This window comes from Neofelis nebulosa, chromosome 10 (assembly GCF_028018385.1).
Source record: "Neofelis nebulosa isolate mNeoNeb1 chromosome 10, mNeoNeb1.pri, whole genome shotgun sequence".
Lineage (NCBI taxonomy): Eukaryota > Metazoa > Chordata > Mammalia > Carnivora > Felidae > Neofelis > Neofelis nebulosa.
Window position 1 is genome coordinate 11,077,148 of NC_080791.1, and position 24,809 is coordinate 11,101,956.

Here is a 24,809-nt window from a genome sequence, read left to right on the forward strand (position 1 = left end):
TAGTGTGAGCCCTGGCAAGGTAAAATGACTCGCCTCAGATCCTGTGGGTGTTCTAGGAGGAAGGCCAGAACAAAACCCCGGTTTTCTAGTTCCTTTTCATCTGCTTTTCCCACTTTGCCACCCTCTGCCTCTCCTTTTATCCTAATTTTACAGCTGGGGCTCCAGTGCCACAGCGCAAATGAGGCAATTAGCACCAGAATCCGGGTCTCCTGCCATGTGGGTGCGGGATTCTCTTTCCACTGCACCTCACGACCCCACTCTTAGGGATGGACCCACGCATTTCCATTGAAAACAATTCTAAAATACATTTTTTTAACCAAGTAGTTTACCGGGAGATAAAACATACATGAAAGGAAGGTTGCTGTCAGGCAGCAGAGAGCATTTATTGGAACCTGCTGCGTATAAAGCCAAGTCTGAGACGCTTTGAAATGACAGAAGATACCTGACCTCGCTCTTGGTAGCTTACGTCTAGCTGCTTGGTGTGATTCTCCTATTCCATCTTTTCCTCCAGTTTATTATGCGAGTCTGCTCTTAAATAATGTTACCAATTTCTAAATGTAAGAGCAAGAAGCTTACAGCTACAAATTACTGAACCGGCCAGAAGGTGAGCCTTGGTTCTCGTGTCCACTGGCTACTTGAAAAGCAAGTGAGGCCCCCACACGGTGCATAGGGTGATCTTTGGGGTCCTGTGGAATTGTGCCCACAGGAGAGTGAGCTGTGGCGACAGAGACATTAGGGTGAGTTGTATTTATCTTGATAGTTTAAAATAGAGAACACCAAAGAGTTTATAGGAAAACGTATTTCTACACTTTCTTATCTATTTGTTACATGTAGGCAATTTGAAGGGCGTATGTAAGATGTAGAGATCCACACTGAATGGTCAGAAAGATCTATAATTTAGGTGGAAATAGTTATGAATTCCTACATTCAGGAAAGAGCTAATGAATCACCAAATGTTGTTTTTTGTTGTTGTTGTTGTTTTTTTTTTTTTCCCCCTTTAAAGTGAGTCTTGTGGCAGAGCACCTGGGTGGCTCAGTCAGTTAGGCATCCGACTTTGGCTTAGGTCATGATCTCATGGTCTGTGAGTTCGAGCCCGGCGTCCGGCTCTGTGCTGACAGCTCAGAGCCTGGAGCCTGTTTCAGATTCTGTCTTCCTCCCTCTATGCCCCTCTTCCATTCACACTGCACGCACGTGTGTGCGTGTGTAAAATAAATAAACATTAAAACAATTAAAGTGAGGCTTGTGTTGTAGAGAGGGGAGAAATCACTGAGCAAGCACTGAAATATTCAGAATAAATCATAATGTTTACATATGAGAGGAATGTTTGTCCTTGGGATTTTGCAGCTTCCAAAGCAAGATGAATTCAACTAGGAGTTACTTGCAACAATTGGAAGTCTTTTTATCAGGTTCAGCAGGGGATTGAGAGTCATGCTTAATGCGGAGGTTTGAAATTAATCAGTATAACAGAGCAAAGGTGAGAGGTGGGTAGTTCCTTGCACCATGTATCAGAAAGCTTTCTGGGCTGAGAGCCATTTGGTGTTCAGTATCCTTTTTACCTGCCATCTTGAAGATACTACGTATAGCGGTAATTCATCGTATTTTATGATTTATAGCTCATTTTGTATTTCGGGAGCCTTTTTCTTTCAGAGCCTCAAAGTCTCCTGTTAGGAAGGGAGTGTGTGATGCCTCCTGCAACACCTCCCCTTTCTTTTCTCTTATGGTTAACGAGGATCTGGTCTGAGCATCCAGAATAGATTTCTCACACCATAGCCGCTTAGTGACCAGCACAGTTATCTGTGGAAGCTTTAAACGAGGCTTATACAGGGAACATCTCAGGCTGACCCACTTGGCAAAGCAAGAGAAAGATTGCTGAGCTGACCGACGACCGATTATTGAGACCTTCCATTTGGCAGGGCACAAGTTACCCTGGGCTGGGTGGACCAGGGATGTCAGAAGGTGTGTTGAGGGCAGTGGTGCCTTCACTGTAACTTTCTGTCCGTTATTATTTATCCATTCTGAATGCGGGGCATACCTGCTTTCAGAAGAACATGATGTTTACGTCTGTTTGGGTAAGACTTCCTGCAGTACTCATGTGACGGACTTGAACGCCAGTGCGTGAAACAGGAGTTTATTATGTAGAGCTGAGCCACATTGCTGCATGCGGTAAATGGCAAAGTACCAGGGCAACATAAGAACGATGATAAAAATAAAAACCTTCGGGCAAGGACTCAAAGAGTTTCAGTGAGTTCAATATCGTTTGCACTTCATCAGTGAACGCAGCGAGGCCAGTGAGCCCTGGCTTGGCTGTGTATCAGAACCATCCGAGGAGCATTTCACAACTAGAATCACAGGCCCCCGGTTGCAGGGGTCCTGAATCAGAGTCTCCAGAGATGCAGCAAGGACGTCTGTTTTCCTAGGCTCTCCAGGTAATTCTGAAGCAGATTGGCCGATGCCGTTCCAGAATTTGAACCCCTGCATCCCACACAGTTGTGAACCTCAGAAAAGAAGAGTCAAAGCAGGATCTTCCCAGCTAATTTGGGACAGATCTTTTTGGGGTTACTATGTGCTGAGCACCGAGGATGCACGTGGTCGTCTCTACAAAGTTCGGTCATTTAATAAACAGGTGTTCATACATTACGTTGCAACACCCAGGTGCTGTGATGGAAGAGGACAGCTAGTTGCTGTGGAGTCATGGAGCAGGGACTGGCCTTCCTACCTCTTCACCTCCAATTCCCTTCCTGTATGGCATGGAAGCCATAAAGGCCATAGAGGATCCTGGGGCCAAACCTTGACAATGAAAGCCAGGAAATAGCCTCAGATCAGTCATCTGGTGGTCCTGGTTGATTTTTCCATGGAAGAAGAATCTAGAAGTGTCACTTTTGAAAGCTGGCACTCAGTCCAGTCTAGTCTGGGCCAACTTTGTGCACAGATAGTCGAGGTCTCGTGGAAGGTTCCAGCAATAGCTTCAGTCTACAGCACCCAACGGGAGAGAAGAGGCTGTTCACACATAGTTTGGGTGTGAAGCTGATGTCACAGTTGGTTGTTTCTTGAAGACTGTGAGAAGCCACAGAATTAGCATATAGGGAGCTTCTTACAGAGGCCTGTTAGAGGCCATCACACTGCACGAGTGTGAGATCCAGTTACCACCATCGCTTTCCTTTATCCTGATGTGCTTTCCTTCTAAACTGAGGTGTCGGTGTCAGGGTCGTCTTCTCTTGTGACATTACAAAAGGATCTTGGTGCAAGACAAGGACCAGTCTAAGACTAGAGCTCATTTTTGGTCACTTAATAGCATTGCCCCAGGGGTCAGGGAAAAGGACAGGTCGTGGAGGTCAAGAAGTCTTTGATGTGGTTGTTTGTTGTCGTCATCATCATCATCATCATCCAGCTTTATAACCTACAGAGAAGTTTTGGGGGGAAAGGTTGGGTTTCATCATCACCTCCCCTTTCCTAGGAAGCAGGCACATAACTCACAGTCCAGTGATGTTTGAGGTGGCCATTCTTCAGACTTGGCAGGGGGGTGCGGGTGGTCTTTGTGCCTGTGTGTTGGAAATATCTGTGTAGGCGATTCACAAGGTGTCATCTTGCTTGAATGGACTCCATAAGAAATGCACCATGAAATGGAAATCTGTGTGTAGACCCCATAACAAAAAAGTGGAAAAGAGAGTCGCCGCTTATACCCTCAGAGAGCAGGATGGAATTTGGAGACAGATCCGCTGCCCCTGAGGGAGTGAAGGACCGCTGCTGGGGTCATGTGCTCTTTCCTCTCTAGGCATTTACTTAGCCAATTCCAGCCTGTTAGTAAACTTGGCTGTCAGGCTGTCACTATTTAATAGCTTTCTATAAGATCCTGCCATCTTTAAAGGCCAGCTAGTGATGCTGACAGCTGTGACTTGTTTATAGAAATAAAGGCAGCTTGCCTCATTACAAAATAAGGTCTAATGCCTGACCAGAGGGTATATATTCATGTGTGTCTGTGCTTTTTCTTCTTGAGCAAAGTGTGTTGCTATTTTTGTTGGGAGGGTAGGACTGTGTCTGTCTTGACGAAGTATGTAGAAGGCGGACCCTGAGATTGTGGTGGGTCAGGTGGAGAGGGAGGTGACCAAAGGGGAATATGGCAGGGTCTCTATTAGATGACAGATAGGTCTTTGGGGGAGATCACAGCCCAGCCCAAGTGAAGCAACTGGCCCATCCTGTCATGATTCACACTTCAAAGAGTCCTGCTGAGTACCCCCAGGACAACACAGCAAGCCTGATAGCAGACAGATGCATTAGTCACCACTGCACCTGAGGCACTGGCTGGCTGCATTGTGATGGCTGTCATGGCCGTGCAGTGGAGATTTGGGGAGGAGTTTCTTATGGGGGTAGAAGGGACCTGAAAGTTAACATAAAAAAACCTTACTACGTGTGAGTTCTACTCATTTAAAGATGACCAGGTTGCCTGTAGTCTTAGGACTTCTCGGTTTTGTAGCTGGCAGTCCGGGTTGGAATAGAAACTAGTTATGTACTCTCAAGTTTAGCTACTGTTGGGGCTGATTCTGTTTTGTTGCTGTTGTTATTGTTTGTTTTTTTAAATATAATTTATTGTCAAATTGGCTAACATATAGTGTGTAAAATGTGCTCTTGGTTTTTGGAGTAGATTTCCATGGTTCATCATTTTACATGCAACACCCAGTGGTCATCTCAACAAGTGCCCTCTTCAATGCCTATCACCCATTTTCCACTCTCCCCCATGCCCCCCCCCATCCACCTGCAGTTTGTTCTCCATATTAAAGAGTCTCTTATGGTTTGGCTCTCCCTCTGTAACTTTTTTTTTCCTTTCCCCTCCCCCATGGTTTTCTGTTAAGCTTCTCAAGATTCACATATGAGTGAAAACATGATATCTGACCTTCTCTGACTTATTTCACTCAGCTTAATACCTTCCAGTTCTATCCACATTACTGCAAATGGCAGGATTTCACTCTTTCTCATTGCCAAATAGTATTCCAATGTATATATAAATCACATCTTCTTTATCCATTCATCAGTTGCTGGACATTTATTTTCTTTCCATAATTTGGCTATTGCTGAAAGCACTGCTATAAACATTGGGTTACATGTGCCCCTGTGGGTTTCTGTTTTTAAAGAAGGGACATCCATTGGCCCATGAGCTAAAGGCTCGGTCACTGTGACCAGGCACCATTTTGAAAGTTCAAAAGTTAGTTCCCAGAGGGGAATTCACTGTCCAGGAAGAAAGGGTGAAGGAAAGTGTGTGTGTGTGTGTGTGTGTGTGTGTGTGTGTGTGTGTTTCCTCCCCTGTGTCCCACCCAAGTCTCTTATGTAGACTTGGTGTTAGAACCATCAGGCAACATCACAGTGGTCACCGTGAACTCCCGTTGCCAAGAAAGGGGGTCTGGTCTTCTAAAGTAGAGACCAAGGTTTCTACAAATCTCCCCTAAAGAGAGAATTTGTCTCTTGGCAGGTTTTCCTTCTTTCTGAGATAAGGGTCTAGGTATAAGAAAGTTCAGTTACTTGGTTTTAAAGTTGCTCATAACCAGAATTTGTCACCTTGAAGGAGAAGTTAAGAAGCATTGCCTCTGTGAAATCCTTCCTAAAAGAAGATTCTGCCACCATCAGATGAGTTTGGTTTGTGTTTGTTCCTCATGAGTGAGCCTCATATCTGCCCCTGACCTTTCAATTGGCTCCTTGGGATCCCACTCATTTTGGCTCTTGAACATCAAAGCCCGTTACAACATGGTGCCATGGGGGGATTGTCTTTAATGTTTCTGGCTTTGATTTCACAGACTCTTGGATTCAAAGGTTCTCCTGCCTGTTGGATAAAGCAGAGTGAGTGTGTCAAGGACAGTTGAGTTTGGAGTGGGGGAGGGAAGGAGTCTCAGTGAATAATGAAACAACTTCATAGTGGTTGCTTAAATAAAAACTTGTTACAAAAACAGAACTCAAACAAAAAACCATAAAGACTATCATAAGGGTCTCATACCATGTTTAACTTCATGACTTGTTAGCAGTTCTTTGGGGTTGCAGTAGTATTCTGGGCAAAAAAAAAAAAAAAAAAAAAGACCGTAATTAGCACATGGAGGAGGTCCTGGTTTTTGTCTCAGCCTCCCTGGCCCTCCTAGCAAACTGTACCCAAATCTTTGATTCATTATAACTGGACACAGCTGATAGCAACCTAGAGTATAGCCAGAGACCCTTGCTGTTATTAGGTATACAAATCATAAGGCAGAAGTAAGAAGAACGAAGGAATGTCAATAAGCAGCCTGGGGCTGGAGGAACACTTCCCGGACTCTTCTGGGTCCCTGAAATTACTCTGTGCAAAAACAAGAAGGCCGTGTAAGTGTAGCCAAAGGACTTTTAACTGAGAATCAGAAAGTAATGTTATGGGCAATTCTGTGGATGGATGGATCATAAGGTTGGCAGATGTAACACCAGAGTCTCAGAATAAAGACGTACCTTGGATGTGCTGGGACCGTCACACAGCCACCACCTACTGCAGCCCCCCCTCCTCTTCCCTCTCCACCTCCCCACCCAGTCTGTGACTGGTCTCAGCTCTGGGTCCCTGATAAGCCATAGTGCTAGATACGGCATTTCAGTTCTTACCCTGATGAGTGGTGCCAGTGACAGCCTTCTTATTCGTTCTTAACTCAGGGAAACATGATGATTATTTTCCAGGTTATGGATCTTTTATTTGTTAAGTTATTACTTAAATGTCTCAGTTTCCTTCTCTTCTGTTCCCTTCAAAATACTGTGTAATGTGGCTCTGTGTATTATCTACCAGGTCAGGCACCTTCTGATTGGGGGTGATGGTGGCTGAGGGAATGGGGACCGGACTCTCCACCCAGTAGAAAAGATTCTGACCTCTACTAGGAATCCCTTTACCACGAATGCTCTACAGATCGCTCCTTAAGGAGAATAAACTCTTGGAGAGGGTGCCAGGTGACCAGATCCATGAGTCATCCATTTCAAATGCACACCATACAGAGGAACAAAGAATTAGCCAAGACTTAACTATTACCAAATAACAATTATAATATTAACTTTTTAATAAGGGATTATATGGCTTACCCAGAAACCAAATTGGGGGGTCAGGAATCACCTGTAGATTGGAAAAGCCACTCACAGCCTCTGGCCTGATTCCTGTTGGTGGATGCCACCAGTGCTGAGCACTTAGTGGCAGCGGAGGAGGACTGCAGGTGTGCATGAAGGCCAGGCCCATGGGAGCAGGTGGGGCGGGGAGTGCAGAGAGGATTCAGTTTGGAGACAAGGCAGGGCTACACTGGGGAGAAGCGTGTGGCCTGCTGGGCTCAGGATTCAAGGAACCTGTTTCCGGCCCCTCTTCAGAAACACTATATCCTGGGGTCTGAGCAGAGCATATCCTTGAGTAGGTAGGGGTTTTCTCTACATAGGCGCTTAGCTCATCTAACACAGAACCAACCCCTTTTTCATGCCAGTTGACTTTAAAGGAGACTGTAAGTAATATCTACGTAAGATCAAGGATTATGAAGCCGGATCTACATGGGTTCAGATCATGGCTCTACTGCTTACTGGCTCTGTGACCTTGGGCCAGTTACTTAACATCTCAGTTCCTCAGTTTCTTCTTTCTCCACTTTGGATAATAACAAGCACCTATCTTGTAGGATTGTTACGAGGATTACAAGAATTCAATAAAGTGCTTGGTAGGGTGACTGGCACATAACAATTACCACATACTTATATATATCTTTGTTTGAGAATATGAATTTTTCCCTTGACAGAAACCAAATTTAACAACTCTTTGCACTGGTTGTTTGAGGGATTATAAGCCTTTGTGTCTTCAATAGCCCAGATGTGCTTAAAGCTACGAACACATAAGGACATTTTTGAAAGACACGGGCAGGATCTGAAATTCTCAGGATGAAGTTGTGTGCTAGCATTCTCTGTATTTCTATTTTCTGGGTGTAAAGAATACAACATCTGCAAACAACAGCTGGACAAAGATTAGAAGATATAATTCCAACTTCTTGCCATGTTGGCAAAAGCTGCTGGGCGGGAGAGGAACAATACGCCTTTTATGAGTACCTTTTTACAGCTGGAAGAAAAGAAGTTAAGCAAGTCATTTTGTCAAGGCAGTGTTTTCACGAGGGCAGACCTGAGAAAACATGGTCGTGGGCATCCTGGACGCCCTCAGACAGCATGCAGCAATTTACTCAGAAGGCCAGGGTTCTTGAGGCCGATTGACAGATTTTATGCTTTTTATCTGGAGAACCTTAGCTGAGTTCCATTTGTCCATTTGTATCCTGGCCCTGCATTTCAGTATGTCAGCTTCATGCAAAGCACTGGCCTGGAAAAGGCACACAATGGGAAAGGCAGGTGGAAAAGGAAGCCGGGAAGCTGAGCTTCCATTAAAAAGTGACGGCAGTGTTGGAAATAGTGGACCTTGTCATTGGCTTGGGCTGGGACTTAGCAGGGCACCTGCCGTTTGTCCAGCTTTCTTAACCGCGCTTACTGGAGTGGTTCTCTTACTTGATGATGCCTGCTTTTCTGGAGCAGAGGTGAGACTAGGGTAAAGCAGGTGAGAGAAACCCGTGCAAGAAGAGGCCTCAGGGCAGAGGTCAGCACATGCAGCCAACACTGTAGGTGCCGGATTTTGCAGTGGGGACCCTCGACTTCTGCCCCTGGAGTTTCCCATCTGTGAAAGGAAGGGGCTATAGATTACCCATCCGGTCCTTTCTGGCTCACCCTTCCTTGTCGCTAAATAGCTCTACAATCCCAGCCATGAATCCAGTGCAGTAGAAGACTGAGAAGTCACAGTGCAACTAGACCACATTTGCCACCTCTTGGCACACACGCATGCCTTTAGCTGTGTGCTCCTTAGTGCGAGGGGCCGTGGAACATTCCTGTCTTCACCCCTGTGGACTGTATGAGTGAGACCGGGCTAAGGCCCCCTCGGAAAGGGTTTCACTCCTCGTCTGGAATCTGGCCCTTTTGAGACTCTCTGAGTAAACTTCTGACTTTTTGCTGCTTTGGGGCAAAAAAAATACATTTAAATTCTTCAATCATCCCCTTCCTTTATGACCCGCTACTAAAACAAGCAAACAAACAGTAAACAAGCTTCTTTTCATCAGACTCAGGCTGGCTTCTCTCCTGTGCCTGATCTGCTGGTGTCGTGTGGAAATTGTTTGGGTCAATTTTGGCCTCCTTAGTAGCCCATTGTGTCATTTCTTCCAACTACCCATTAAAGATGCTCCGGAGTGCTCCTAATAAGAACGGTGTGTTTTCCTGGGGATGGGGATTAGAGGTGGGAGTCAGGGCCTGGCCACCAGCATCAGCCTATTACTTCTGAACAGATTAAACCAACGTATAGATCTTCTTGCCCTATAACCGGAAGCACGGGACACTGTGTTGTGACCTTAGTGAAGTTTTCTAGCTTTTAGGCAGTTTGTGGAGACAATGATGGCTTAAAACCACTGACTTCTTTCTTTCTATAAAAGCAAACCGTTTGATCAGACCTAATGAAATGGTGATTTGACCCAGGGAACTGGGGAGGCCAGGAAAACTGAAGCTGTTATATGCCTTGGCTCTGTGTTCTGACTTGAAGCCAGTCCTGTGAAACAGAGCCGGTACCCAATTATTCCTGATCCCCAGCAGCTCATGTAATGTATAACACTAAGAAAGAGAGCCTCCTGCCTCCGGCAAGGGGTTTTCTGTTGTTTGGCTACCAGAATCCCATAGGATAGAATGTTCTGGGCGCAGGGATATCAGATCAGTCATGTAGGCTTCGGTCGTGCAGTGATGCCCAGGTGTTTTTCTTCCTTGCTATCTTATCACAGTATCTATAATAGTATCACATGGCATGGAAAGCTGAAGAATTCTGAAGCCACATCTACCTTCTGCACCCTTCCCCCCATCACTCTGGAAGAGTCATGAGATTTGAGGACACTGAAGAGAATTTTCACCAGGATTACCTATTACATGGCTTTTGCAAGTAAACATTGCCCAGTTTGGGTGGCTTTATTAAAATGGAAGACTTTGGAAACCTGTCTGTTGTATGTGCCCAGCATCTCCTGAAGTAAATTTGGTTTAGAAATGCCTGCATACGTCTGCAACTTTTGCATATGGCTTTATTTTCACACGGGGAGCTTTGGTTTCTCCATTCTAATGGATAAAGAATGGACCCTCCACCATCCCCAAGACTCCTCCTTGCTTCCCGTTCCAGGGGTGAATTCTCTTCCACATCTGATGTGCACTGGTGTTCTCAACTGGGAAAGACCACAGCTTTCTCAAACGGCTTCCTTCACCTTACTGGGATGGCTGACATATTGTGGGAAGCCAGGGGTTTGAGTCCTTTGGGGGTTTCACACAGGTTTCCCAAGGGTTTGGTTGTAAACTTAGTTGGCCTGGATACCCAATGTAGATCATTTCTGGGTGTTTAGGTTACGATGGGAATTAGAACTCTCAGCACTTACATAGATGGGGCCCTAACCAAGCAGCCCTAAGGATGGCTTCGGGATGATTTCCGTTACTGCTGTGAGCCAGCTGTGAGCAATGAGGATGCTTCCACTGGCAATTAGAATATGGTCTGCCATCATGATCATAGTATACAGAACCTGAAGCCCAAATCTCTGAGAACACGTACTTTACAGTTCATTTAAAATGACATTTAACTTTGGGTTAATATTTGAAAGTGAAACAGTCTATCTCATTTTCTTCCTCTTCCCGGCTGCTATCAACAGTAGCTCAAGCCAGAATTCTAGGGCCCATGTGTCAAGTATGGGCAACTAATAGTTTATTTGTTTTTCTCTCCCCAAATGAGATAATCTTACCTATGTCCAGCTGCTATTTGCAACAAATAGCAATCTGCCATGTTGCATTATTTTACACATGTATCTAGGCTCACAGCAGATGTACTGTATATACACATAGATACAAACACACACTCAAATAACCCTTAAGAGATTTGGGGCAGGTTGAATCCAGTAGTCTATAAGAGGTTCCATTATCTTTTTCTCACTACAAGCATTATTAGAGATTTTGTTTGTATGGGGTGTGTGTGTGTGTGTGTGTGTGTGTGTGTGTGTGAGAGAGAGAGAGAGAGAGAGAGTTCAAAATACTATCACATATGTATCGCCATGTAAAAAACAACCAACTCAGTCTGGTGTTTGGTACTTTACATACGTTACCTTTCTAAATCATGTCAACATCCCTGTGACATCAATAGGGATGTTATTTTCATTTATACATGTGGCAAATAGGCTCTGAGATTCTCCTGAGAACTCAGAGTTACTTGGCGTCCAAGCTAGGGTTTGGGCCCAGGTCTTTCTGGCTCCAGTCCCTGACTACTTAACAATGTCTCTCTCTGGACATCTAATTATCCCGACAGTCCAGCCACATGAATTCAGTCTTACCATCATCCCCATTTTACAGATGAGAAAACTGAGGCCAAGGTGAAGTGGCTTGTCTAGAGAGCCTCCATTATTGTTTTGAGTTTTAGGGGTTTTTTTGCCTCTGATTGAATTCACTCATCTTTTATACCAATAAAGTCATGACTGGCAATTAAAAATATCTAAAGGAATGCCTGAGTGGCTCAGTCAGTTAAGCAACCGACCTCGGCTCATCGCGGTTTGTGAGTTCAAGCCCCACGTCGGGCTCTGTGCTGACAACTCAGAGCCTGGAGCTGCTTCGGATTCTGCGTCTCCCTCTCTCTCTGCCCCTCCCCTTCTCATGTTCTGTCTCTGTCTCTCAATAACAACAACAACAACAAATATCTAAATTAGTGTAGAATGGAATTGGGCTACCTGACCAATGGGATCGTTCAGGAAGTTTATCTTAAACCATGGAGAGAAACATTGCTTCCCTCAAAAATTGTGATCAAAATAATTTCTTTGGGAAGGATTGTTAGCATAGATTTAAGCATAAAATATTTATTATGTGTCAGACATTATTCTATTATTCTAAGTGCTTCACATGTAGTAATTCATATTGTCTTTCCAACAGCCCCATGAAGAGGGTTCTGTTTGTTCCCATTTTACAGATGAGAAAGCAGAGGCACTGAGAGGTTAAATACCATGGGTAAGATTACACAGTTAGTAAGTGGCAAATCTGAGATTAATACTCAACAGTCTGGTCCAGAGTCCTGGGCTTCATGCATGCTCCAATACTGCCATGTTGGTTTTGGTTTTGCCTTCATCGAGTTTGGTTGGTTTAGTAGTAAAGTTACCCTATGTTTTCCCTCGAGTACTTTGCTAATGGAGCAAACTGCCACTGAAGAGTGGAGGCGCCTCTGTTATTACGCCCCTGGGTCAGATATCTGGATTTCCCATAGGTATAGTCACATGAAAGAGATTTTAGCATTCAGTTAGATTTTGAAAAATAAAAAGCAACTCTCCATGGAAGTGGTTAAGTATGGTGATGTTCAAGGTTCATTTCTGGAACAATAACTAACAAAATACTATATACTGACACTTTGATTCCATGTTCAAAAATTCTTAGCTGTTAACAGGATGCCTGGCTGGCTCAGTCAGTTAAATGACTGACTTTGGCTCAGGTCATGATCTCAGGGTTTGTGAGTTCGAGAGCTGCATCAGGCTGTACGCTGACAGCTCAGAGCCTGGAGCCTGCTTCGGTTTCTGTGTCTCCCTATCTCTATGCCCCTCCCCTGCTCGCATTCTGTCTCTCTCTCTCTCTCTCTCTCTCTCTCTCTCTCTCTCTCTCTCTCTCAAAAATAAATGAACATTTAAAAAAATTTAAAAAAATTCTTAGCTGTTATCAAATATGTTCTAGAAAATCCCTTATGTGGTAAATTGTCACTTATCAGAGTAACATTCTGTTGTTCACCCTTCTCTTGAATTGGTGACCAATTCTTACCTTGGTTCTGGGCCCACTGCACATCTCTAATCCATCTTCCTCAGCAATCAATGTTTTTATCACCATTCAACAAGAAAATATTTTCAGTTAGCCCTGGGAGAGACCTGGGTTTACATTCTTCTCAGCTCCTACCTCCTCAAGCACATTAGAATCTGAAAAGAAAACCAGTAAAACCAAAGAGCATCGGGGTACCTGGGTGGCTCAGTCGGTTAAGCATCCAACTTCGGCTCAGGTCATGATCTTGTGGTTCATGAGGTCAAGCCCTGCATCGGGCTCTGTGCTGTGACAACTCAGAGCCTGGAGCCTTCTTTGGATTCTGTGTCTCCCTCTCTCTCCCCCTCCCTTGCTCACACTCATTCTCTGTGTCTGTCTGTCTCTCTCTCTCTCTCTCTCTCTCTCTCTCTCTCTCTCTCTCTCAAAAATCAAAACATTTGAAAATTTTTTTTAAAAAAAGAGAATCAACAAGTTGTAGACTCCAGTGAAATCCATGATCTCCTTTTGGAAATCAGGATAATTTTTCTCTGTTACTTTGCCTTAGTAAGAGTTCTACTTCTTCTGATAAATGCCTTAGCATGTTTTATGAACTGAAATTTTGAATTCACTTTTCTTTAGCAACTAAAGGAAATTGTCTTACTTCTGCCAGAAGTTGAGTTACAAAAGTCCTATCTACATCTGAAGCTGTTTGCTATACAAGTTTGCATCTTTTCTAACATAGCATCAATTAAAAAAAAAAAACATTTAAACAGAAAACTCATTTGAAAACCTACAGATCTCCCCCAGGGTTATTTTACTTTTTAAATGAGATGAGGAAAGGGGGTAATCATTCTGTTCTGAAGAGAACCCTTTCTCTGTCTGATCACAAGGGATGGAAAGAATGTGGGAGAGATATCTGGGGCTTTTGAGTTTAACCATCCTGGCTTGGAATCTGGACTCCACCATTATTATTTCCTATGGCTTTGAGCCTCCACTTTCCCACCTGTGAAATAGGAGTTATAATGCTATGATAATCTGTGGGCAAAGATGCCAGTTAGAATTAACCAGGGTAGAAATGAAGGCGGCAGCTTGACTATAAGATGTTCATACACTCTGCTGTTTCCAGCCCATGATTTTGAAAGAGAGCAAATGGTAACCAGTAGGTCATAATGAGTCCACGAGGAAAGCAAACAAACATTAGTGGTAGTTGTGGAGTGTAGGAGGAAGAGCTGGAGCCTTAGAATCAGATGACTTTGATTATTGACTGCTCATTAGCTGAATTCCCCCGGGCTAGTTATTTTACTTCTCTGAGCGTTAATATTCTCTTGTGTAGAACGGAGACCATAAGGTCAGCCTTCTTATGTCTCGGAACTATTGTGAACATCAGATGAAGTAATAAACTATGTTTTGTGAACCAGAACTAGTGATCTGGCTGTAGGGGGCCATGGGGCACGAATACTCATTGGAAGGTGCTGGAAGCACCTGGGTCCCTTCAGGTCCAGACACCCATCTGTGAAAGCGTGTATCTTTGGAAGCGTCTATGATGAAGTAGGATAACACATGGTGTTATGGCAGAGCATTTGTTGCAAAGCAAGAATTGAGATACTTTTTCTGGGAGAAATGTTTTCCTAGGTCTCTTTAAAGGTATGAGTTATGCCTGGTTAGGAAATTTCACTTATATGTGCAACTGGAGAAAAGCAAAAGTTGAGGTAGGAATTTTTATTGCAAACAACGAAAGGCCTAATGGAGTAAGAAAGGACGGGGGGCACCGCGAAGTGCATGGAAAGAGTTTGGAGACTAGAGCAGGGTTTCCACGTACCGCTATTAAACCTAATAATTCAAGGTTCAGAATTTGGGGAAGAAGAATCAGCCATTGTGCTTCAGTGGAAAGCATCCAAGCATTGACTTTCAGAGAGGCTGGGGTTCCTCTGGCCCAGCTTTGATTCTGGTGTTTTGAAGGAGGAATCATACTATCTTTTCCCTATGTGCCAGGAGTCTAAATGGATATGTCTTCTTTCAAAAACCTCTGTGATGATAAATGTGTGCGTGGGATTGGGCTAAGCTGGGAATTCCTTTGAAATTCTTGTTTCTGATTGCTCTCCACGGCCCAGAGAAGGATACTGGCCACATTTGGGTATGAAACTCTTGAGCCTCGCCATGTTCTCTGGCCCCTGGAGAGTCATGTTCTGTTTGAAAAGAACCGAAAAAATGAAGGCTGTTTTTTCAGTTGGGATAAGAATATCCTTCTCAAAGCAATAAGGGCTCGGTGAGAATAACGGGATCCATATGTTGAAGCTGGCTGCTGATGCTCAGCATATGGGCCAGTGAACCTTTCAGGCAGAAATATGCCTCTGATTCTCTAAAGAATGCCCCAGTAAACTCCAGCAAGGACCATCACTTACGTGACAGATCACAGAGGCGCAGCTCCTGGGCTTTCATGGACCCGTTGTTCCGTGGAAAGTGAGCCATAGACATGGATGGAAAGGTCTTGGCTGGCCTCACGATGGAGGGCGCTGGCCTGTGGCCCTCTCTGTCAGGCCCTGTGCCCCCCAAATACTAAAGGTCTTACCAGCTCTGGGCTTGCTCTGTTCTGTTAGGGGATGGTGAATCTGAGGGTTGTTCTTCAGGGTCTCCAGATTGTTCCTTAAACGGAATGAATGAAAGCGTTTTATCCTCTACTCACAGAGGAAGCACTGCATGATGGAAAGGACATTTACCTGGGAGCCGAGTGGCCTGGGCTCTGCAGCTGCCACCACCACCACCCTGGCTGGCCCTAAATAGAGGTGACCTTAGTGAAGTCACTTTACCTCTCTCTCTCATCCAGAAAATGAGGAGGTGGAACTTGGTGCTGGTTGAGACTCCTTCTGGCTCCCTCCATGTAGAACTGAGTGCACCTGGGGGTGCCCGGGTGGCTCAGTTGGTTAAGCATCCAACTTCGGCCCAGGTCATGATCTCACGGTTCATGGGTTCGAGCCCCACGTCGAGCTCTGTGCTGACAGCTCAGAGCCTGGAGCCTGCTTCAGAGTCTGTCTCCCTCTCTCTCTGCCCCTCCCCTGCTCGCTCTCTCTCTCTCTCTCTCTCTCTCTCTCTCTCTCAAAAATAAACATTTAAAACAAATTTTTATTAAAAAAAAAAAAAGAACTGAGCACACCTAGCTCTGTCCAGAGTGACAGTAGCAGCCACAGCTAGTGACACTTGCAGAGTGTTAGGTTCCTTTGCAGCTCTGTGTGCTATGTGGCAATTCAGGAAAGGTAGGGGAGCCTTTTCATTGCTCCCAGTGATATTCCATCTAGGCCCCAGATGAGTCATCACCAGTCAACCCAGTGAAGTTGCCTGAGAGAGACTGGCTGCCCCCGGATTACTGCTCCATTTCTTCCCAACCAGCACCAGAGAAGTCTGAGTAGCCCCTCCTGCCCTCACGGTGGAGCCTTCAGCATCCTCCCCCTGAACTCTGTGCCTGATTCCTCACTCGTGCCCTGGCTCCTTCTGAAGCCTCTGCTGGTTCTCCGTGGTCTGCTTTGTCTGTTGTGGATGGTTAGCAAGGCCCCACCCTCCCCCAGTAGCTGGATGTCCCCAGGCTCCCCTTCCCAGCCCCACGCAGGCCCTTTGATCCCTCGGCTCTGCTGAGCACCATGGTCCTTTCATCACAGGAGCACAGACAGCAGCTCAGCCTGGAGTCAGTCTCCATGGCAACCAGCATTCCCTCCCGGTCTGCTGTGCAGAGAAAATGGCTGTTCTAAGGAAGGGCTCCCTGAGTCTCTATTACCCAGCCTGTATAGTCCAGGCCCCTCCTCCACATCAGCTCTAAGAAGCTACATGCATTGAACCCAATGTCCGTTAGCTTTTAGCTTTCAGATTTGGAAGGGAGGCAGAAGGAGTTTGAATCCAAATGGATAAAAGCATTTTTTCCCTATCCTAAAACTCTGTTTTCACGAGGAGCAGGTATCTGCTCCGAGCAGGTGAATGAGGAACTGAATGGATAGAGCAATCTGTGGCATCCAGGGGCAGCGTATTTTGTCTTATCGGTGGAGGAGAATGACCAAGTGTGTGCATATTCAAATCAGGATTCTGTACGAGTCACTAGGAGTGACGGGGTCCCGCAGGGCAGCAACGGCAGCATTGCAGAGGAGTGCCTGACTGACTGTAGCAATGGTGTTGTGTGCTGTCTCCTCTTACAGAAAGAGGGGTGTGGGTCCCCTCGTCATGAGGCAGGGTGAGCGTTTGGGCATCTTCTGCTTCAAAATCCATCCGGATCATCACAATGAACCCTTTTCCATAGTCATCAAGCGTGGTGACAAGGGGAGCTGGCAGGAGACCCCTGTGCAGAGGTGTGGAGTGACAGGCTTCCCTCGACACACAGCCTTGGGAATGCTTCAGGTTGACATCCAAAAGGAGCTCATCTTTTATTTCTGTGAATCCCAGAAGTGCTTCTCTTTGGAGCAGGAGCGTAGCCTTCTCAAGAGGTCAGAAACATGTAGGGCGAGGGTCAGCCCAAATTCCCCAGGGACCTCATACCGTCTAAGTGGAAAGAAATTCCACAGGAAATGGTCCGGACCATGACCACTCCTGACTTTGGCATAGGAACTGGGGATTCTTTGGGTGGTGACAAGCTCTCCACCCAGACAGCATCCTCCCTTCATTCTTTCTTTTTTTTTTTCTTTTTTTTTTTATTAAAAAAAATGTTAATGTTTATTTATTTTTGAGAGAGACAGAGACAGAGTGTGAGTGGGGGAGGGACAGAGAGAAAGAGGGAGACATAGAATTCAAAGCAGGCACCAGGCTCCGAGCTGTCAGCCCAGAGCCCGACACGGAACTCAAACTCACAAACAGTGAGATCATGACCTGAGCCGAAGTCCGCCACTCAAATGATTAAGCCACCCCGGTGCCCTGGCCTTCACTCTTTCTTAATGCGAGGTGGGAGACCCTATTTTTGAATGAAAGCTCTGGGTATTGTTCTCAAAAATCCTAATGTGTGTTTCAACTGGACTTTGTCTTTGTCAGTTTCTCTGCAGGTGGATATTGTCCCCAGCCAAGGGGAGATCAGCGTTGGAGAATCCAAATTCTTCTTATGCCAAGGCAAGTGCCCTGTGTCCCCACTGCGTTTGAGGAAAGGTGGCCAGCAGAGCAGAAGCCCGTGGCCTGTGTGTGCTGAACTGGTCGTGCCTGGAACCACCTTGCTGCCGGTCCAGTCGTGTGAGCGGAGAGCCAGGGAAGCCCTCAGGCCCTTTTCCTTCCCTTCTCAAAGGGCCGCCCCGACACAGTGAGATGTGTCATCTGGACTTCCACAGGGTGATGGAGGAGGTCTAGGGATTTTCCAAGGAAAGTCTGGGCACAAATTCCCAGAATAGCAAATCACCGCAGATCCCCTGCTCCATATCGACCCGGAGTTCTGTAAATGATGACGGAGAATAGTGCTGCCTCAGAAATAATGCTTCAGTGGGTCAGTGTAAGGCTTATTTCTTAGAATCTGCCAGAACAGGAAAATCCAAGAAGGTCTGAAACTTGCCTGAAAGGAAATGGAGCCCCGGTGTCTCTTTTGCTGTGAGGCTGTGGGTCCTGGGTTTTCCAGATCGGTCGTGAACACCTGTATCCTGTCCCATTGCTCCCCCCAGAGCTCTGGGTTTGTGGAAGCTGGTGTCCTTGTTTTTTCTTGAGAAAACATGCCCCGTTTCCACAGCTCAGATAGTTGTCAGGAAACGTGGAGTGAAAGCTTTGTGATTAGGCTTTGGGTTCTCTGCTTGTGACATGACTGGGATTCGGATCATGGAAGAACCGGGGACATTGAGCTCAGCTAGGCGTTGACTGACATCTAGCAAGTGGCTTTGGACAGGGAGGGGCCTTTCAGTGCAATCGCGATTTGCGCCGGCTGAGGTGCCTCGTGGCCGCCGGATGTGTTCACTCTGGCTTTGCCTTCATTGCAGCGATTTAAATGATCTGGAGATGCAGCCATGGAACCCACTGCACATCTTGCAAATAGCAATATTTATTGAAACCATGATGGGCCCTGAAAGGAAGGCTGCCTCATTTCCTTACTAAGCATCTGTGCAGAGCCAGGCGGTGTGGCCTGCGGAAGGGCGCCGCGCAGAGAGGCGGTGCCCAGAGCCCTTGTTCCGGATCGGAGTTGGAGACCACTAAGCAGTGGCATCTCCCCCTCCCAGGGGGCCCAGGGAAAGGGCGCATGAGTGGTTCTGGCTGCCTTCTTTGCAGCATTTAAGGAGAATAATTTGTCTGTCTGAGGTGGGGTGCTGAAATGACAGGCCAATGTGTGCTGGCAGATGCTAGAATAAAACTGGTTGGAATCCACACACCTAGACTAGCTGGTGTCTCATCCTCCTCTCTGGAGGCCATAATCTAAGCCCTCAAAAATCAGCTGATCAGTTGGTTCAGACTGGCTACGCTGTTGAGCTCCGATCCTAGACACTAACTCCCTTTGCTCCCTATTTTGTGGGGCTGTAGCTCCTCATTTAGAGCCCGGCACACAGTAGGTCCTCAACAAATGCCTCTTCTCTTCCCTCACAGGATATTCTGAAAAATACTGGCGCGCGTGGTGGTTGAGTTCTTTCCAATTACTATAAGTGGTGTTGTGTACATAACGATCAAGCCCAGAGTTAGGCTGTGTTGTGTCCTAATGTACATGGTCTCCCTTCCTGATCATCAAGCCCAATGATCTCTTGTTCAGTAGCTCTTACTGAGAACCTGCTGTCACCCTGGAGGGGACTTTGTCTTTCCAACTTAAGTGGTTTGAAAATAATCTCTTCCTCTCTAGTGGCGGGAGATGCCAAAGATAAAGACATCTCCTGGTTCTCCCCCAATGGAGAAAAGCTCACCCCAAACCAGCAGCGGATCTCCGTGGTGTGGAATGATGACTCTTCCTCCACACTCACCATCTACAATGCCAACATTGACGATGCCGGCATCTACAAGTGCGTGGTCACTGGCGAGGATGGCAGCGAGTCAGAGGCCACGGTCAACGTGAAGATCTTCCGTAAGAGCTTTCTCTGTCTCCCTCCATATTCCCTGTCCTCTCCTTTGGCCAAAAGACACGTGGGCAGCAGGCAGAGTGGGATGGCAGCAGAGGGCCGGCTGAGGGCTTCTTCCTTTCCACTCCTTAAGTCTTTTCTGAGCTGACCTAATAGGAGCTCCGACTCCATTTAAGGAGTTCTTAAATGATCCTTGGCCAACTCAGAACTCACGACCCCGGTTCATGCTGATCCCAGGTACCTCCCTCTGGCCTGTGTTCTCTAATTTCAAATTACACAGTTCCCAGAGGGCTGTTAAGAGTTCCCCATCCCTTCCCCAAGTGTTGACTGACTGTTGTACAATTCAGGTTTTCCCTCTTATTTCACTCTCCCTGCTGCTAATGGAGTCCAGAGGCTCGGTGGGGTGTGGGGGATCATTATCTGAACACTCTGGGCCGCTCAGAGCTGGCAGTTCCCATTGTCATTGAAACCAGGTCTGGAGGTGGCATCTCATTACCTTGTTATCATGCATATACTCTTTGGCCAGTATAATGGTGGGTGACAGCTAATGGAAAGTATTGATTGCTGGAGTATTTACTGCCATTAAGCCTGCCTTTCTTCAGTTCTTCAGAATCCTCACTGCTCTAGGAAGGCGGAGTTTGGGGTGTCAGAGTGGGAGACGGAGAAAGGACTAATGACCAATCATTGTAGACTAGGTGTTCTACCAGTTCATTCCACCTGTGCTTTGTGTTTCATTGGCACTACCCCACATGGCAAGGAACACTTGGGAAAGACTCTTGTTTCCCTCCATAGACCCTTTTCTACACAAAGTATGATAAATTCAGCACTCAGTGAACAGGCATTGATTGCCAAACATTGATGCCATATTCCCCTGATTATACCAGCTGCTTTGCCTGGCGTCTTGGCTACGTATGGGGTGGGACCCTGTCCTGTGCAACTGGGTATATGGATTGAGAGTTGCCCACAGCTCAACCCAAGCAGTATGGCTCTAGCGTAAAGCGGTCTGCATGGGAGGACCAGCTGTTTCCCCTCACTCGTCTCTCGCTCATTTTCCAGAGAAGCTCATGTTCAAGAATGCACCAACCCCACAGGAGTTCAGGGAGGGGGAAGATGCCGTGATCGTGTGTGATGTGGTCAGCTCCCTCCCCCCAACCATCATCTGGAAACACAAAGGCCGGGATGTCATCCTGAAAAAAGACGGTGAGGCCTGAGTTCCCTGGCAGCTGCCTTTCCCCCCAAGCTCCCCAAGTCCCCTAGGGTTTCCACCTCAGCCAGCCTCTGAAGCATTACAGCCCAGACTCAGATGCCAGTGTCCCCCAACCACATGCACTTTCCAGGTCCTGAATGGGTGTATGTCTGTAGCTTGTCCATTCAGGCACTTGACTTTCTCTCCAAAGAGAAAGACAAATTTCCAGTAGACTTTTGCTCTTGGCTGTATGTCAGAGCCAAGAACATATTCCTATATTTCAGCTTAAAGCCCCACCTGTAAGATTGCAGCTAGGAAAGAGGAAAGGCTCTGTGACCTGCCTGCAGATACCTGAGATCTCTGACTGATCCTTGGATGAACCCGCCTCTTGTCTCTTCTAGTCCGATTCATAGTCCTGTCCAACAACTACCTGCAGATCCGGGGCATCAAGAAAACAGATGAGGGCACTTATCGCTGCGAGGGCAGGATCCTGGCACGGGGGGAGATCAACTTCAAGGACATTCAGGTCATTGTGAATGGTGAGGAGATCTGTTCTTCCTGCTCTCTCCATTACTGCAACGTGGTTCCCCCAAATCATCCTCTGTAATTTCCTCTTTGGTCTATTAAATAAATCCTGTCCTGACTCACATATCCATCTCAGCTGAATCCCTCCTCCTTACATAGCCTCTGGTTTGTTTTGTTTTTTCCTTAATACACTTGCCTTTTGGGTCTCCCTCAACTCCGAAGACTTCTAGTGCAACTCTTGAATGTCCTTCATTGTCTTACGGAACTGGAAACTTTCCCCATGCTTACCGATAAATTCTTACTCATCCCTCATTGTCCTTGATGCTACTACTGTAATCATGAGGTTAGTCCTCTGGCTCAAAGTTCAAAGAAAATATTATAATCAATTCAGTCCTCAGAATAGTCAGAATCCTGGGCCACGGGCTTATCAATTTTAATTTGCAGTGTCACATAAACACACCCGTGGAATCGATCTGACATTTACAAGATGTTTACAGGAAATTATAATGTCAGTACTAAGAAAATAAGTAAATCGTGGTCGAATTGTTTTGGCTGTTGATACATATTTTTTGCCAAATTCTCCCCCTCCCAGTCCTTTTGGTAGAAACAGTTTGTGCACACGGTTGTTTATGACAATCCCAGAGAAATGTCACTCGGTAAGCTGATGCATTTTGAATTGGTATATTAACCATTTAGCCACTGAGAACAGGCTTTTCCGACTTTTTCCAGTATCAAGAGCCTCCTTTTGGACATCAGGTTCCACTTACCATGGTAGTTGTAAGTTTAATACGCATTGACTAAGAAAATATATAATGATAAATAGCTAGTATAAGTTGAATACTATTTCTTAAGTCTAATACTATTTTTAAATGAATAAACATACTAATGTAGCTTCTAAAGCTGTATTGTTGGAAAACAGTATTATACGTTGCTATACATATAATGACATTATGTATTGTTGAAAAACACTGACGCATGTTTGTGGGTGCCTTATTTATTCCGTTTAGAGTAATTATTTTGTACACGTCTGAATTTAGATCCCTCACACTAGCCCTGCAGCTGCCCGGGACTCTTGACCTCTAGGCTGTGACCCTCCAACCTGAGGTCCCCCGGATGTGCCTCTTCTCTAGGCCACTGGGTCCCTCCGGGTTTTCACAGCCACCCCTGACAGTTCTTCTTTCCTTCAGTGCCACCCACCGTCCAGGCCAGGCAGAGCATAGTGAATGCCACCGCCAACCTCGGCCAGTCCGTCACCCTGATATGCGATGCTGAAGGCTTCCCAGAGCCCACCATGAGCTGGACAAAGTAAGAGACCGGCTCGTGCCTTTTATTAGGGACTAGTGGATAAGGCAACGCCACAGAGCCTGCTCCATGCTGGCATTTCAGTGGAACGGGTATGGGCTGCTTGGGAATATCAGCTCCGGTGTAGGATGGAATTCTTTTCTGCAAGCTTCTCTTGCCTTGTGTGTCAGATCCCTTCATTTTCCGTTTGTGGGACAGAACCAGAGGGCATGGCCTTGGAGGCCCTCTTTGGAATGTTTGTAGGTGCAGTTTGTAAGCCCTTGGACAGAAACAGAGGTTTGGGTGGAGGAATCTAAGGCATATGTCGAAGTACAGTTTGGTGTGTTGACTGTATGTGAAGACCGAGTCTTCCCCATGGGCTCGATCTGCATTTTATGGAAACTGATTAAAAATAAACATCATACCTCTGTGGTCAAAATCATGGTACTTTGCATTTCTGTACCAATTAGGGACGGGGAACAGATAGAGAATGAAGAAGATGACAAATACGTCTTCAGCGATGACAGTTCTGAGCTGACCATCAGGAAGGTGGATAAGAACGACGAGGCCGAGTACGTGTGCATCGCCGAGAACAAGGCTGGAGAGCAGGATGCATCCATCCACCTCAAAGTCTTTGGTAAGGACAGTTGGGGTCAAGGTCATTGCCCTGCCACACTTCCTCTGACCCTGCACGCTCAGTCCACCAGCAAAGCCCTGTCCACTCTGCCTCGGAATCTATTCCAAGTGCAACTGCGTCTGCCAGCTGCCCCTCCTGAGCCCGACTCCATGCCATCCGCCTCCTCCCCTGGTCAGTGAGACAGGCTCCCAGCTGGTCTCCCACACCCCACCAGTGCTCCCTTTCAGCTCCTCCCCATAGCAGCCAGAACGGCCTCAAGCACCAATCCTTCCTTTAAGATTCTCCCATGGCTTCCCGTTACAACCAGAATGAAATCCAGACCAAACCTGAGCCGGTCCCTGCCTTCCGGGGCAGCCTCACCTTTCCTGCACTTTGCTCCTCACTCTCCAACCCCTCAGGCCCTCCTTCTGCGGCTCAGACACACCAAGCTTGTTCCTTGTCTTAGGGCCATTGCCCTCAGTATTCCTTTCGCTTGGAGTGTCATTTCCCCAGATCTACTCTGAGCCGCCTTCTTCTCCTGCACCGTTCAGATCTCAGCTCAACCCACCTTCTCGATGAATCCTTCCTGCACTGCCTTGGCTGACACACCACTAACACCCCACCCACCTCCATCGAGCCCTTCTGTTGATCTTACTGTACCTTCTTCACCACACTTATCAAACCTGAACTGGTCTCATTTACGTCTTTGCTTTGGGGGTTGAGTCGTACCTCCACTGGGGATGTAACCTCCAAGGTGGTAGAGTGCCAGCTCTTCTTTTCCTCTCCTGCTCTATCTCTGCCACTGCAAGCAGTGCCGGGCTCGTGAAGGCCCTTGGTGATATCAGTGATCCCCAGGCTGACTGCCTGTGTCTCCTTGTTTCTTTCCCTGGCCTGTGTGAAACAGTGCCATCAAAGTCATGAGAAGCATCCCTACATCTCTCCTCTCTCTGTCTTCATAAACTCAGTTAGCTTCCATTCATTTAGAGCTGAAATGTGTTTTGACCTGACCTTGGAAAAAGGACTTGTGGCAGAGAAATGCTTAGCCCAGTGGCTGTCAACACTGCTCATGTTTTTGGTCCACCGTAGATGGTGCTGCTAGATGCCAGATAGGCAGCTCTGGTTCATGGCGTCTCGCAGGTCACTACTGTGTGGGCCCAGGGAACCTGCCTGGGACCCACTTGTTTAGCCTGATTGAGAGAACCAATCCATGTTTGTAAACAAAGAGCTTTGAAACATCAAGTGCTTGTCTGCAATCAGACCTGCTAATCACAGGTGAATCCTATCTATTAATGACAATTGGGTTTAGAAATAGGTGATCAGTTTGGTTCATATCAACCAGATATACTGGAGAGTGAAAGCTAATAATGGTCTTGGAAAATATTCTTGATAGTTTTTTTCTCTAATT

At 46.4% G+C, this 24,809-nt stretch overlaps 1 protein-coding gene across 12 annotated transcripts in view; it reads left to right on the forward strand.

Annotated features, from left to right (window-relative positions):
* Positions 1-24,809, forward strand: part of NCAM1 (neural cell adhesion molecule 1) — a 313,590-nt gene that overhangs the window by 228,354 nt on the left and 60,427 nt on the right. For 11 of the 12 annotated variants that reach the window (XM_058686733.1, XM_058686734.1, XM_058686735.1 and 8 more), the window contains exons 1-5: positions 19,465-19,801; positions 20,853-20,996; positions 21,384-21,521; positions 22,695-22,812; positions 23,259-23,425. In XM_058686733.1, coding sequence (XP_058542716.1) covers positions 19,480-19,801; positions 20,853-20,996; positions 21,384-21,521; positions 22,695-22,812; positions 23,259-23,425 — 889 coding nt within the window. In that variant the 5' untranslated portion in view covers positions 19,465-19,479. Of the gene's footprint in view, positions 1-17,817; positions 17,893-19,464; positions 19,802-20,852; positions 20,997-21,383; positions 21,522-22,694; positions 22,813-23,258; positions 23,426-24,809 lie in introns of those variants that run through there. The other variant, XM_058686744.1, reaches the window with a different exon arrangement.